The sequence below is a fragment of the Pteropus alecto genome, unplaced genomic scaffold (assembly GCF_000325575.1).
Source record: "Pteropus alecto unplaced genomic scaffold, ASM32557v1 scaffold161, whole genome shotgun sequence".
Lineage (NCBI taxonomy): Eukaryota > Metazoa > Chordata > Mammalia > Chiroptera > Pteropodidae > Pteropus > Pteropus alecto.
The window spans coordinates 8,923,709-8,937,285 of record NW_006432943.1 but is presented as its reverse complement, the minus strand read 5'-3'; the positions used below and the strand labels follow the sequence as shown (position 1 = coordinate 8,937,285).

The following is a 13,577-nucleotide window of genomic DNA, read 5'->3' as shown; positions in this document are numbered from 1 at the left end:
CATTCCTGTCCTTCATTTTTGCATGTTAGTTACTGAATACTAAAAAAATATGTATTTATATTAGGAACTGTGAGAAAATACTACATACTATATTGTGTCAGTGTCCGTTAAATTTTAAATGTTTCTTCAGCATTCTGGTTTTATGGCACTTTTTTTCCCTTTTTACTTTTCAGTGGTTTTTCATTTTCACATTCTTCATCTCACTTTTTCTTTCCTAGCCACTCCTATTCTCACTGCTTCTTTTTCTGTCTCCTTTGTGTATCACTGAATAAAAAAATTAATGGCACCATTGGGTAGCAAAACAAACAAATATTAAAGTCAGGTTATTAGGTTGTAATTTTGATCATGAATTACAATTTACTAGTTAGTGGGATTATTTGTCCTTTTTATGTTTTTCTTCTTGGAGGAATTATGAATCTCACATGGCAATTACTGAAAACAAGAGTTTTGATACATAATCACCTGCATGAAAGCCTTTTTATTTTTTTAATTACACAAAATGGCAAACAATACTAGTAAAGTTTAAGGCCTCTTTGACTACCATCTTCAATTTCAGTTCTCTTTACAGAAATAACCACTATTCTTAGAGGTCTTCCAGACCTTTATGCATAATCATGCATTTGTGCATGATATAGAATTATATATTTGTATAAGCATATTTATCTCTTTTTCATAAGTGATATAGTTTATTTCTTATAGCTTACCTTTTTCATTGATTGATATGTCTTAGAGACTTTTGCATGTTGAAACAGCTGCTTTATTAGAAATTATTTAAAATACCAAATTTTCAGTTATTTTTATTAATTACACCATACTGTCTTCTCATAGACTATAAAAGCATCTTTAAAAAAGGATTCATGTCTAATTTCTCATTGTGTTTCTCTCTCAGAACATTTAATACCTAATTGGCATACTATAAACGAGTTAAACTGCTGTCTCCTGAGTTTTTTCTTATTATCCCTTCTTGGTCCCTCTAAATGAAACTAACTCTGGATTAAATTTTACTCAAATATATTTTTTTCTCTTTAGAAGTGTTTTTGTTACTATATAGTATTCTGTTGCTTAATGCACGAGTCACAAACTCACATCCTTTCGGTAGGGTAACATCATCATTCAATGAAGCAGGTTGGGTTAGAGAAGAGAGCAGAAACTTGTGGTGAAACTAGAGCCTGCACATCCTGACTTGAGGGTATATAGTTAGTGCTCAGCTCTAGCCAGTTGCCTCCAGAAATGTAGGCCCAGAGATCCAATTTAACCTTGTGGTTAAGTACTCAAAACTGCTTGACTTTGAATCCCACCCCACCACTTACTAGTTTTATGAACTTGGACAAGTCACTTACCCACTGTGCCTCTGTCTCCTCATTTCTAAAACATGGATAGCAGTCGTGCTGATCAGGTAGGATTTTTGTTAAGATTAAAAATTAAAAATATAAAGAACTTTAGAACAGAGATGGCACATAATAAGTGCCCCCAATGCGCCATATTTTAAAAATTCTGAGATGCACATTAACATTAAACATCTCTGATATCAGATTCCATCTTGTAATTATAATTGGTAGTATTTTTTCTTGGTGATATATTTACAAATTGGTGGATCTTATAATTGATGGCTTCTTAAATTGTATGAAATATAGTGTTAGCTGTCATTAGTTGTCAAGCTGAATTTTTTCAAGAAAAGGTAGGAATCTGGTTTTTTATGTGAAATCTTTAGATTTTGAAATGTTGGCTTAAAAATTATTTTATACACTACATTACATTGTTCCCCTATTTACCAAAAAAAAAATCTTGCAGTCCTATAGTTTGCAGTCAGACTAGCATTTTTCTGCATAGGAGGCAATGTAGGATAGTAGAAAAAGTATGGGTTTTGGAGTGAGATATCTGTAGCTCAGTTAGAATATAAACTGTGCCACCAAACTGGCAGTGTGTTTTGGGATTCATCGCTTATTTCTGAGCCTAGTTTCCTCTTCTGTAAAATGAATTTATTAATTTAAGTATTGGATCAGCTGCTATAACAGAGGCCAGAAAACATAGGTCTAACCAAGATCGAAATTTGTTTTTCTCCACTAAAAGTCCAATTAAAAGGCAATCCCTATGGTAGGGTAATTTTCCTCAGGGTGGTCTAGGGACCCAGGTGCTGCTTTTTACTTTGTTCTTCTTTTCCCTAGGATGCGGCTCTTATTTTAATTGTTAAAGGTGCCACATGACCCAGGTTCAAATTTTATGCTGAGGGAAGGAGAAAGAGGAATGAAGAATACCTTCCTTTTAAGGACATGACCTGGAAGGTGTACTAACAAGTCATTGGCCAGAATATAGTTACCGCCTAGATGTAAGGACGTCTTGGAGAGTAGTCTAGGTGGACAGCCATGTACTCAGCTTAAACACAGAGGGTTCTAATAACTAAAAGAAAGAGAATGGATAATGAGGCAGTTGTATGGCACTAAGTTGGTTTTTCAAGTAAAGAATAAATGAAATAATAGTCTTTGGGATCTACGGTTTCTGAATATAAGTTAAGCATAGTTGTGCTACAAAATTTTTGCTTGGTAAATATCAACTGAAAAATGTAGACCTGTGTTTGGCCTAAAACATGCTACAGCTTTGTAAGGTTTGGAATATATATAATATGTTTTCCTTTCATTTGGTTTCAGTTGTCTGTAAAGAATAGCAACATAGCACTTTATTATGGAGAGATGGCTTATTTAGAAACTTTAACCATCTGGAATATTATCAAGAGGTAATAAGGCTTTCACATGGCAAAGCAGAAGTTACAGAGACCCTGTGCTCAATCTTGATTTCAAGCTTGAGTAATTTTTAGCTGTTAGACATATTACTATCTACCTTAATTGTCAAATTTAGTAGTAGCAAATTAAAATCTGTAAAATTTGAATGGTCTGTTAAAAACCTAAATAATGAAATGAGAGCCAAAGGCTGATAGGATAGAAGAATGATGCAAAAGAAAGTTATATAACCTTGGTAATAATAAAGTTTGTTAATATTTATTGAGTATACGTACTAGGTATTGTGCAAAGACATACTCATAACTTCATTTACACCTAAGATATACCATTATATGATATTGGAGAGGACTTAGGTTTAAATGCTTAAGAAAGCTTATAATTATGTTCTTTGTTTAATAAAACAGAGAAGCTAGTAATTAGTTTTAGATTACTATCAGAAATCACTAAAATGAAAAGACCATTTTAGTACCTGATAGAAGGTATCCGAAATAGCTCAATCATGGTTCTGGATAAATGTGTTCTTATATTCATTTTTGACTCTCATTGGTTTGCAGTATCATTAACTGATTTGAGTTAAATTGTCTTAAGTCGCTAGAGAGAAAGTTCTGATTAAAATCCCCAATTGGGAAGAATATGTACTAGCCATTAAGATCCAAGTTTAACAGATAAAAAGCATGTTTATATTCTTAAAAATAGTCTTAATATATACCCAAACTCAGGAATGAATAGATTTTATTTCTATAAGTATAAATAGTACACTTTGAAATAGTGATTAATTTTAATATGTTAAAGGTACATTTTGTAATTACCTAAAAAAACTAGTGATTTGCTTATTAATCAAAGCCTGTTGAAGCAGATACTTTGAACTCGTTTAGAAATATGTTTTTTGCCAACAGTTTAATCTTATAGTTTCTTATTGTTTCCCCACATTATTTTAGATCAATCATCATTCCCAGAAATAACAGACATTTAAAATTATTGTAAAAGGAAAAGCTCATGTTTTACAGTCTCCTTTGGTGTATTGTTTTAATAAGACAAGCATATATATGAATTGTGTAATGTAAAAATTATTTTTTTGGTTCATAGATGTCTACACATTTTAAAAAGTTAGACTAATTTTCTTATTCTGATTATGAAATGCTATTTTCTACATTAAAATATTTGTAAGCAGTTATAAAGTAAATCATTTCTGTGCCTGAATTCCCCATATTGTGTGATGATACTCATTCTTAATTTTTGACTTGAGTGGCATTTTTAATATTCCATTCTTAAATATCTGTCTTAGTCTGCTATACCAAAAATATCATAGACTAGGTGGTTTAAAAAACAATTTATTTCTCATAGTTCTGGAGACTGGGAAATCTAAGATTAGGTCACAGGCAGATTCAGTGTGTGCTGAGGGCTTGCTTCCTGGTTTATACCAGCCATTTTTTTTTCCCCCGTATCCTGATATGGGAAAGGGGTAAGAGAGCTCTCTTGGGCCTCTTTAATGAAGGCACTAATCCCATGCATAGGAACTCCACCCTCATGATCTCATCACCTCCCAAAGGCCCACCTCCTAATACCATCACATTGGGCATTAGGATGTCAACATATGTGTTTTGGGGGAGATATTAACATTCCAGTCTATAGCAGTTTTACTTTCAGAATTGACTACTTTTTCTTTTGTGCCTCTGCCTAGCACATACTTATATACTTTTAACGTATACTTTATTTATGTGACCGTTTGCCTATGCAAGCTCCTTGTGGCTAGAGACCCTATCTTTATTTTGGTTAGCACAAGAACAAAAACATGAGTAGTCACTGTGTTTATTGACTGAGTAACAACTGTATATTCTAGTCTTAAAAATTTGTACTTTATCCCATAGGCAGCAAAGAGCCAATTGATATTTTTATTATGGTAGTTTATTTTTATCAAGTAAGAGCTAATTTCATATTATATTTTTGATCAGTAGAATGAAAATAGCATCTTTAAAAGTTCAGTTGGACATAAAAATATCCTAGAAATTCCAATAAAACATAAACCATTTCACTTTATTCCATTATTGCTCTTTTCTGCTTATAAAGGTAATGCCTGTTTATTATAAAAATTCAAACATCAGAAATAATGTTGAAGATGAACATTTCCAGCAACCCACTAAAAGACGGTATGGTGCATAGTCTTAATTTTTTCTATATGTGTTCACATGGTTTATTACTGATACAGTTTTAAGCCCAAATGAGCTCATGTTAAGATACTATTTTGTTTTCTTTTTTTCACTTAATATATTTTGGACATCTTTAGATGTTAGTATATATGGGTCTGCTTCATTCATTTGATCAACTGCATAGTGTATGTGTACCATATATTCACTGTTCTCTACATAATGGATTAACCTTTAGATTTCCTTTTTTTTTCTCTTTCTTTCTCAATAAACAGCAGAAATTTATTGCTCACAGCTCTGGAGGCTAGAAGTGTGAGGTCAGGGTGCCAACATAGTTGGGTTAGAGTCCTCTTCCATGTAGCAGACATCTTATATCTTTACATGGCAGAAGCTAGATTTTCTTTCTGGCTATTAAAAATACTGCTACAAAGAACATCCTAGTATATAACATTATGTAGTTGTGGGAGTATTTTTAAAGGATAAATTCCTAGGGGTAGGACTGCCTAGTTGAAAGAGTATGAACATTTTAAGTTGTAATGGTTTTTGCCAAATTGCTACTTTTTTAAGTTCCTTTCCTTCTAATAGAATATAAGCAAATTCATTAATTTATATATTTGTCTATTTTGGATAGTTCTGTTCTAAAAATCATTTTGTTGAAGTACATGTGATATGTAAACCTCAGCCTGAACACACCCATGTAACCAGCACTAAGATCAAGGTCTAGAACATTACCAGCACACCTGAAGTCCCCTTTGTGCTTCATTCAATCACTGCCCACCCCTATGAGTAGCCACTATCCTGGCTGCTAATAGCTAGATTAGTTTGGCCTGGTTTCTTATTTTATAAAAATGGAATCATAGTATATTGGTACTATTTTAATTTAAAATTTTTGTAAGTCTGATAAAAATAACCTTATTGCTCTTTTACCTTGTATTTATCTTAGTAGTGACTGAAATGATTATTTTCGTGTGTATCTAAAAGCTTTTTTTAAAAAAAAAATCAAGGCTGAAATGTTAGCATGTTAGAACACAAAATAATACTGAAAATAAAAACAACTCCCCAAACTCTAGGATTATGATCATCTCCAATATTTCCCAGCATCAGATAGCTTTCACATTTCCACATTCAACAAATAATGATTGAAGAGATTCCATATGTGGAAGTTCATATTTTAATACCAATCTCTCTATACACCAACCAAAGATGAGGCTGAGGCTGGAGCTCAAGTCTTGCACGGTACTGGGACTGAGTACTCCAACGGAGATGGGAATCCCAGGTCTAGAGCCAAATCTAGGGTTAGGAAAAAGCAGAGAATACCTACAAAAGATCTCCCAGTCAAAACATCAGCTATAAACTGCCTAGAAAAAAATTAAAGACCCAAGTAGAGGAAATTACAGTCATGCTTATTAGGAAAACTATTATTTAGCTTAAGAAATTTTTAAAGCTAGGTAATGAAGTTCATGTTTTCAAGAGATAATTGTGTAGTTTTTGTAATGGTAAAAAAAAATTACTGTAAGAAAAGTATCAACCAGTTATTTAATAAAGAAAAGGTTGTATTTTCATTTTGGAAAGTCAACATAATTATTAGGAAAGTAAATACAGTTTCAGGTAGGAATAATTTCTAAATGTGAGCAGTTAGAATGAATCAGATCAAAAAGTAAAGCTAGACTTGGTTATCATACTGTATCTGTAACACGAAGATATGCAAATCAGCACAGTAAAGACTTAGAATCCTGCAGTGCAGAAACCTATTTAATTTTGTATAACCTTGTGTTTCCCACTGGTTCTGTGATCATAGGAAATCTATTAATACCTTCTGACACTAGAAGTCTGCAGAACATAATTTGGAAAACACTACATATGTTTAAACACTTAATTCAGATACAAAGGGTGCAAAAGTTTGAGTGATATACCAAAGCTTTATTTATAGATTCAGTAAGAACTGTCATTAAAGAATGAATAAGAACTTATAATAAAATAGTAACTGTTAGCGCTATAAAGGGCCTCAGTAAAGTGGTTTTAAAAACTGTTCTTTATCAGATGTTCTCCAGATATTTTCATACAGTCTTTGGCTTTTCATTCTCTTAACAGTATCTTTTGAAGGGCAGAAATGATGAAGTCTAATTTATTATGTTTTATTTTATGGCTTGTGCTCTTAGTATGTACTTGAGAAATCTTTGCCTAATTAAAGGTCACAAGGATTTTCTCCTATGCTTTCTTCTAGAAGTTTCAGTTTTGAGTTTTCAAATTCTTTTTTAATGAAAGTTTATATACACACAATTTGGTACTTCTGCTGGAGTAGGCTCACAATTTACATATGGTTTTACAACTTGCATTTTTTTCACTGTTTATTAAATCAGTATTTCCATGTCAGTACAGGTATTTCTTTTGAGTTGCTGCATAGTATTGCACCAGAGAATATACCACAATTTATTTAGTTTTTCTTCTGTTGCTGGACAGTTTCTAATTTTTTCCTATTACAAATGATGCTTAAGACATATTTTAAAATTCAGTTCAAATTTTAATTTATTAAAAGCTTTATAAAATAAATATTTTGTCCTTGCAGATTATGAGGCACACTCAAAACTTAAAATTTTTGGTATACACTCTGACTCATTGTTCAAATATAGGGTGAATTTATGATGTAAACAATTATTATTGTAAAAATGTTTAAGTAATTTCATATCCTCTACCATAACCTTAATGGATTATGTGCCTCTCTTTCTTCAAACAGTCATAAGAGGCACGTTTAGAAAGCTCTGGTTCTATTAATTGCTCTTAATTCTTCAACTAATGTGACTTATTTTATTTGACTTTCACCACTTCCACTTTTCAAGTCTCTGAAAAATATTTAATCTCTAATGAGATTGTGATATTACCTAGTTACTTAGATTTGTGAAGGACCATTTCCATGACATCCCATTTGTTCAGTTTTTGGGTTTTGTTTTTGTTTTTGTTTTGTTTTTTTCAAAATTAAGTGGTATAAATTTGAGGAGAAACTTCATACTTCTTTTTTGTTCTTTTTATTCTGTTAATGCTATTTCATTTTTCCATGACAGATTCAAAAGCTTTGTGACAGAGTAGCTTCATCTACTTTACTGGATGATCGAAGAGATGCTGTGCGTGCTCTCAAATCACTGTCTAAGGTCTGTATCACTTTATCAGTTATTTAGTTTATTAAGTTGGATATTAGTTACTTTAACATTTTTCTTTTGTGCAGAAATATCGCTTGGAAGTGGGTATTCAAGCTATGGAACATCTTATTCATGTTTTACAAACAGATCGGTAAGTCTCTTTAATGATTTTTGTCCCTAATTTTTCTTGAAATTTTAATTAATTGGTTTTAAGGTCACTGTTCAGGAAATGATTGAAATATTAAGGCTATTAAATTTTTATTTTCAGTTGTCATTTCAATAAATATTTATTGGACACTAGGTGCAAACCACTGGGCTAAACATTAGGACAGATATAATTTCAACCCTTGGGTTGAGAAGTTTCCATTATATAAAAATAGAATGAAATAACTGCTAATTAAAGATTTGAGATCTTGAGTTTGAATTGGCAAATGAATGTTTTATTTGCTTAATATACTGTAATGTATTATTCTGTAATATACATATTATGGTACACCAGTTATCCAAACTTACATTTTTGGAGAAATAAACTACGCTAATAGATGAAGTGTTAAATCTGAACAAGTCTTAAGAGTAAGATCACTCAGCCTATTTTTAGGTCTTTCAATTTCTCCTTCAGAGATTATATCTGCATCTTTGGTTTTAACAACTATGTATTAATACCTCTCAAGTCTTACCTCTAGTTAAATATATCTTAAAATCTTTAGCTGTTCAGTGGACATTCTTACCACATCAAGGTATCTCACAAGTATCTTAAATTAAAAATATTCAAAAATTAATTTCTCTCTGGTCATCCTGCTCCTATTTACCTCCCCACCCCCACATCCCCTTCAACTACATTTCGACCCAAGTTCATCCCAGTTAATAGCACCTTTCCAGTTCAAGCAAGAAACTGGAAGATTTGTGCTGAACTCATTCATTTTAACCTATTATGCTCATCCAGACAAAAAAGAAGAAGCTGGAATCCATGAATTTCTCTCACTCTCCTTTGTTGGTCTTAGTTTTGGCTCTCAATATCAATCACTTAAACCATTTGTCTAGCCTCTGTATTAGTTATCTTTTGCTGCATAAGAAATTACCTTAAAACTTCATGGCTTAAAATACTGAATATTTCTTAAAGTTTCTTTGGATCAGGAATTCAGAAGTGGCATAGCTAAATGATTCTGGCTCGGGATTTCTCATGAGATTGAAGTCAATAAGTCAGCCAGGCATGCCGTCATCTGAAGGCTTGACATGGGACTGGAAGATCTGATTCCAGGATAGCTCACTCACATTGCTGTTGGCAAGAGATCTCGGTATCTCACCATATTGCTTTCTCCGTAGGGCTGTTTGAGCATCCTCATGATATGGCAACTGGTTTCTCCCAGAGCAAGCGATCCTAGAGAGGGAACAGAAAGAAAGTCACAGTGCCTTTTAGGACATAGTCTCAGAAGTCACATACCATCAATCCCATCACATTCTATTCATTAGAAGCAAGTTAATAAATACAGCCTACACTTAAGAGGAGGAGGATTCAGTTCCATCTTTTGAAGGGAGCTGTATCATAGAGGTTTTGGAAATGGTTTAAAACCACCACCTTCAAACTGTATTCTTTGCCTCTGATATCTTTGTCCTTCCATTTAGTCTGTATATTACAAGAATTATCTGTCTAAAATATAAATCTATCACTTGCCTCTTTAATGCATTTCACCAGCTCATTGCAGTACAAAGTCTCAAATTCCTCAAAGCAAACAAACTTTTTAAAGATCCCAGTACTGCCTGTCTGTTTAACCTAATAGCCTCTTTTTCAGTATGTTTTAGCAGTGCTCAGCCGCTTTTTCGCACCAATTAGAACCTTTCCTTTTCTCCTCAGTGTAACCCACATTGGCTACCTTTTCAAAGCCAACTAATTCCAGCGCATTTGAACTGTCTGTTTTATTAACACCATAGTGGGTGACTGTGATAAGCAGAATAATGCCCCCCCCAATAATATTCACGTCATAATCACCACAACCTATTAATGTTTCCCTAGATGGCAAAGGAGACTTTGCAGATGTGATTAAGGACTTTGAGGTGGGAAGATTATACTGGATTATCCAGGTGGGCCCAGTATGATCCTAAGGTTCCTTAAAAGTGGAACAAGAATGCAAAAGAAGTCAGAATGAGTTAATAGGAGATCTCCAACTGTTGTTGCTGCCTTTGAAGATGAAGAAAGCAGACTTCTAGCTAGAAAAGGCAAAGATCCTCCCCTAGAGCATATAGAAGGGAAAGCAGCCCTGCTGAGACCTTGATTTTAGTCCTGTGAGACCCATGTCAGACTCCTGACTTCCAGAACTGCAAGATAATATTTGTGTTGTTTAAGCCACTAAGTTTGTGGTAATTCGTTACATACAGCATCAAAACTAATACAGTAACCTAAGTTAGTTATCTGCTTTAAATAATATTCCAAGTCAGAGAAAATGGATCCTAGATCAAAAAAACTGTAGTGTAATTATACATGCGTATATTTTTTTTCATTCCATGTATCTTTAATCCATGTGTGCATGTTCTCACTGAGTCTTAGTAATGAAATGACTAACATAATATGAAAACTAGAATGCTACCTCTTATTTAAAGTGGCCTTTATTGTCAGTTTTACTGCATAGCAGAAAATAAATGTGCAGATACTGTTGATAATAAAAGTTGAGAAATACATTTTTATAAAATTTATTCACATTTAATATGTGCAAGGCACTATGCTTAGAAGTAAGGTGTACCATATAACCTTGTGAACCAATAATTGTATTGTTAAAGGTGGCTGGGTATTTTATTGTGCGTCTTAAACAACAAACTAAGCTAAACTTCTGTGAGCGTTTTTGTTTCATTCTGTTTCTTGTCCTAAATTCCCTTTCCATTTGCCTCCCATACTTGTCTAGTATCTTCCGTTTTTAGCATGTTCTGTGTGGTTTTTTAACTTCATTCAATGCAATGGTCTGTATTCTTCATCCACTTCTTATCTTTATTACTGTTTTATGCTTCTAACATTCAGAATCTTTCCACTAGATCCCCTTATCATTGGCTGCATCGTAAAGAGCTGTGTTGCCTTTCTTGACATGGCTTGAAGCTCTCCACTTGTCCATGGGTCTGCTTCCCTTGCAGCCATCTTGAGGAGAGCTGTTCATTCACACGCCACACTCAGGGCCTAAAAGCTGTCTGTTTCTCATTTATGTTTCCAAACCATAATACCTCAGTAGGTTTGGTTTTTTTTTTTTAATTGAGATATGGTTTATATACCATAAAGTTCACTTTTTTTTAAGTGTACACATCAGCGAGTTTAGTATCTTCACAAAATTGTACAACTGTCATCACTGTCTAATTCCAGAACATTTTCATCACTTCAAAAGAAATCCCGTATTCATTAGCTATCATTCCCTATTTCTTCCTCCCCAAAATGCCTGGCAACCACTAATCTACTTTCTGTCTCTATAGATTTGATTACCTTGGACATTTTATATAAATGGAATCATATAATATGTGACTTTTGTGTTTGGCTTCTTTACTTAGCATAGCTTCTCAAGGTTCATACATGTTGTAACATATATTAGTATTTCGTCCCTTTTTATGGCTGAATTATATTCCATAGTATGGATATACCACATTTTGTTTATCCATTCATTAGTCGATGGATATCTATTTATTTATATACCCATTTATAGTCTTGTTACGAATAATGCTGCTATGAACATTTGCCTACCAGTTTTTGTGTGGACATATGTTTTATACCTAGGAATGCAATTGTTGGGTCATGTGTAACTCCGTTTAACCTTTTGAGAAATTGCCAAACTTTTCCATAGAGGCTATTCCGTTTTACATACCCACCAGCCGTGTATGAAGGTCCAGCTTTCCTTGCCAACACTTTTATTGTCCTTTTTTTTCTTTTATGGCCATCCTAGTGAGAATAACTTGGTATCTCATTGAGGTTTTGATTTGCATTTCCCTAATGACAGTGATGTTGAGCATCTTTTCATGTGTTGTTGATCATTTCTATACCATTTTTAGAGAAATGTCAGTTTAAATCCTTTGCCCATTTTTAAATGGGTTACCTGTCTTTTTATTAATGAACTGTGTATGTATTCTGGGTACAAGTCCCTTATCAGGTTTTTGATTTGTGAATATTTTCTCCCATCTTGGGAGTTTTGTCATATTATTTTCTTGATAGTGTCCTTTGAAGCACAAAAGTTCTTATTTTTACTATTTATTTATTATTTTTTTAAAATTATTATTATTTATGCCTACAGCACCTGGTCTTCCTAGGTAGTCTCCCATCCAAGTACTAACCAGGCCCGACTCTGCTTAGCTTCCAAGATCAGACGGGATTAGGCTTGTTCAGGGTGGCATGGCCATAGACCATGGACCCGTGGCTCCACTGGGGCGTGAACCCAGGACTCTTCTGCATGTAAAGCAGACGTGCTAACTGTTACACTATGGAACCACGTCCACAAATGTTTTTTTTTTTGACAAAATTCAGTTTATCTATTTGATTTCTTGCTTATGCTTTTGGTGTCATAGCTAAGAAATCATTGCCTGATTCAATTTTGAAGATTTCTGTCTGTTTTCTTCTAAGAGTTTTATAGCCTTAACTCCTTATATTTAGATATTATATCCATTTTGAGTTAATTTTTGCATATGATTTGAAGTAGGGATCCAATTTCATTCTTTTACATGTAGGTATCTAGTTATCATAGCATTATTTGTTGGGACTATGCCTTCCCCATTGAATCATTTTTGTATCCTTATCAAGAATCAATTGAAATAAAAGTTAGGCTTTATTTTTAGACTCTATTCTACTGGTCTATATGTTTATCTCTATGCTAGTGCCACATAGTCTTGATTATTGTAATTTTATGGTAAGTTTGAAATTGAGAAATGTGAGTTCTTCAACTTTGTTTTTCTTTTTCAAGATTGTTTTGGCTACTCTGGATCCTTTGCATTCCCACAGAAATTTTATGACCAGCTTGTCAGTTCCTGAAAAAATGACAACTAGGATTTTTATATGGATATGTGAATCTGTAAATCAAGTTGGGATATATTACCATCTTAACAATATTACATCTTCCTATTCATGAACACAATGCCTTTTCTTTACTTGAGTTTTGGCTTTCTTATAGTGAGCATGTTATCCTTCAACTTTGCTTCATTTATGTACTAGTTCAAATAGTTTTTTAGTTAACTAGGATTTTCTACTTAAAAGAGTGTCATCTGTGAATAGGTGTAGTTTTATGTCTTCTTTCTAATCTGTATGCCTTTCATTTCCTTTTCTTGCCTAAATGCTCTAGCTAGAACCTCTAATTCAGTGTTGGATAAAGGTCGCTGGAGAGGACATTACTGTCTTGTTTCTGATCTTAGGGAGAAAGCATTCAGTCTTTCACCATTGCGTTTTCATAGATTCCCTTTCTCATTTCAAGGAAGTTCCCTTCTATTCCTAGTTTCTCAATAGTTTTTTTAAAGATCTCCCTCAAAATTTCTCGAAAACAAAATAGATAAATAATAAAAAACCAGTTCATTTGAGATTTACATCCTCTCATTGTAACCGTTGTCTCTCTTCT

At 33.2% G+C, this 13,577-nt stretch overlaps 1 protein-coding gene and 1 pseudogene across 2 annotated transcripts in view; one reads left to right on the top strand and one right to left on the bottom strand.

Annotated features, from left to right (window-relative positions):
• USO1 (USO1 vesicle transport factor) overlaps positions 1 to 13,577 on the top strand; it is a 68,043-nt gene that overhangs the window by 5,222 nt on the left and 49,244 nt on the right. For both annotated transcript variants that reach the window (XM_006907643.3, XM_015586093.2), the window contains exons 2-3: positions 7,939 to 8,025; positions 8,100 to 8,164. In XM_006907643.3, the coding sequence (XP_006907705.1) occupies positions 7,939 to 8,025; positions 8,100 to 8,164 (152 nt within the window). The remainder of the gene's footprint in view (positions 1 to 7,938; positions 8,026 to 8,099; positions 8,165 to 13,577) is intronic.
• LOC112476365 lies at positions 12,261 to 12,379 on the bottom strand (annotated as a pseudogene).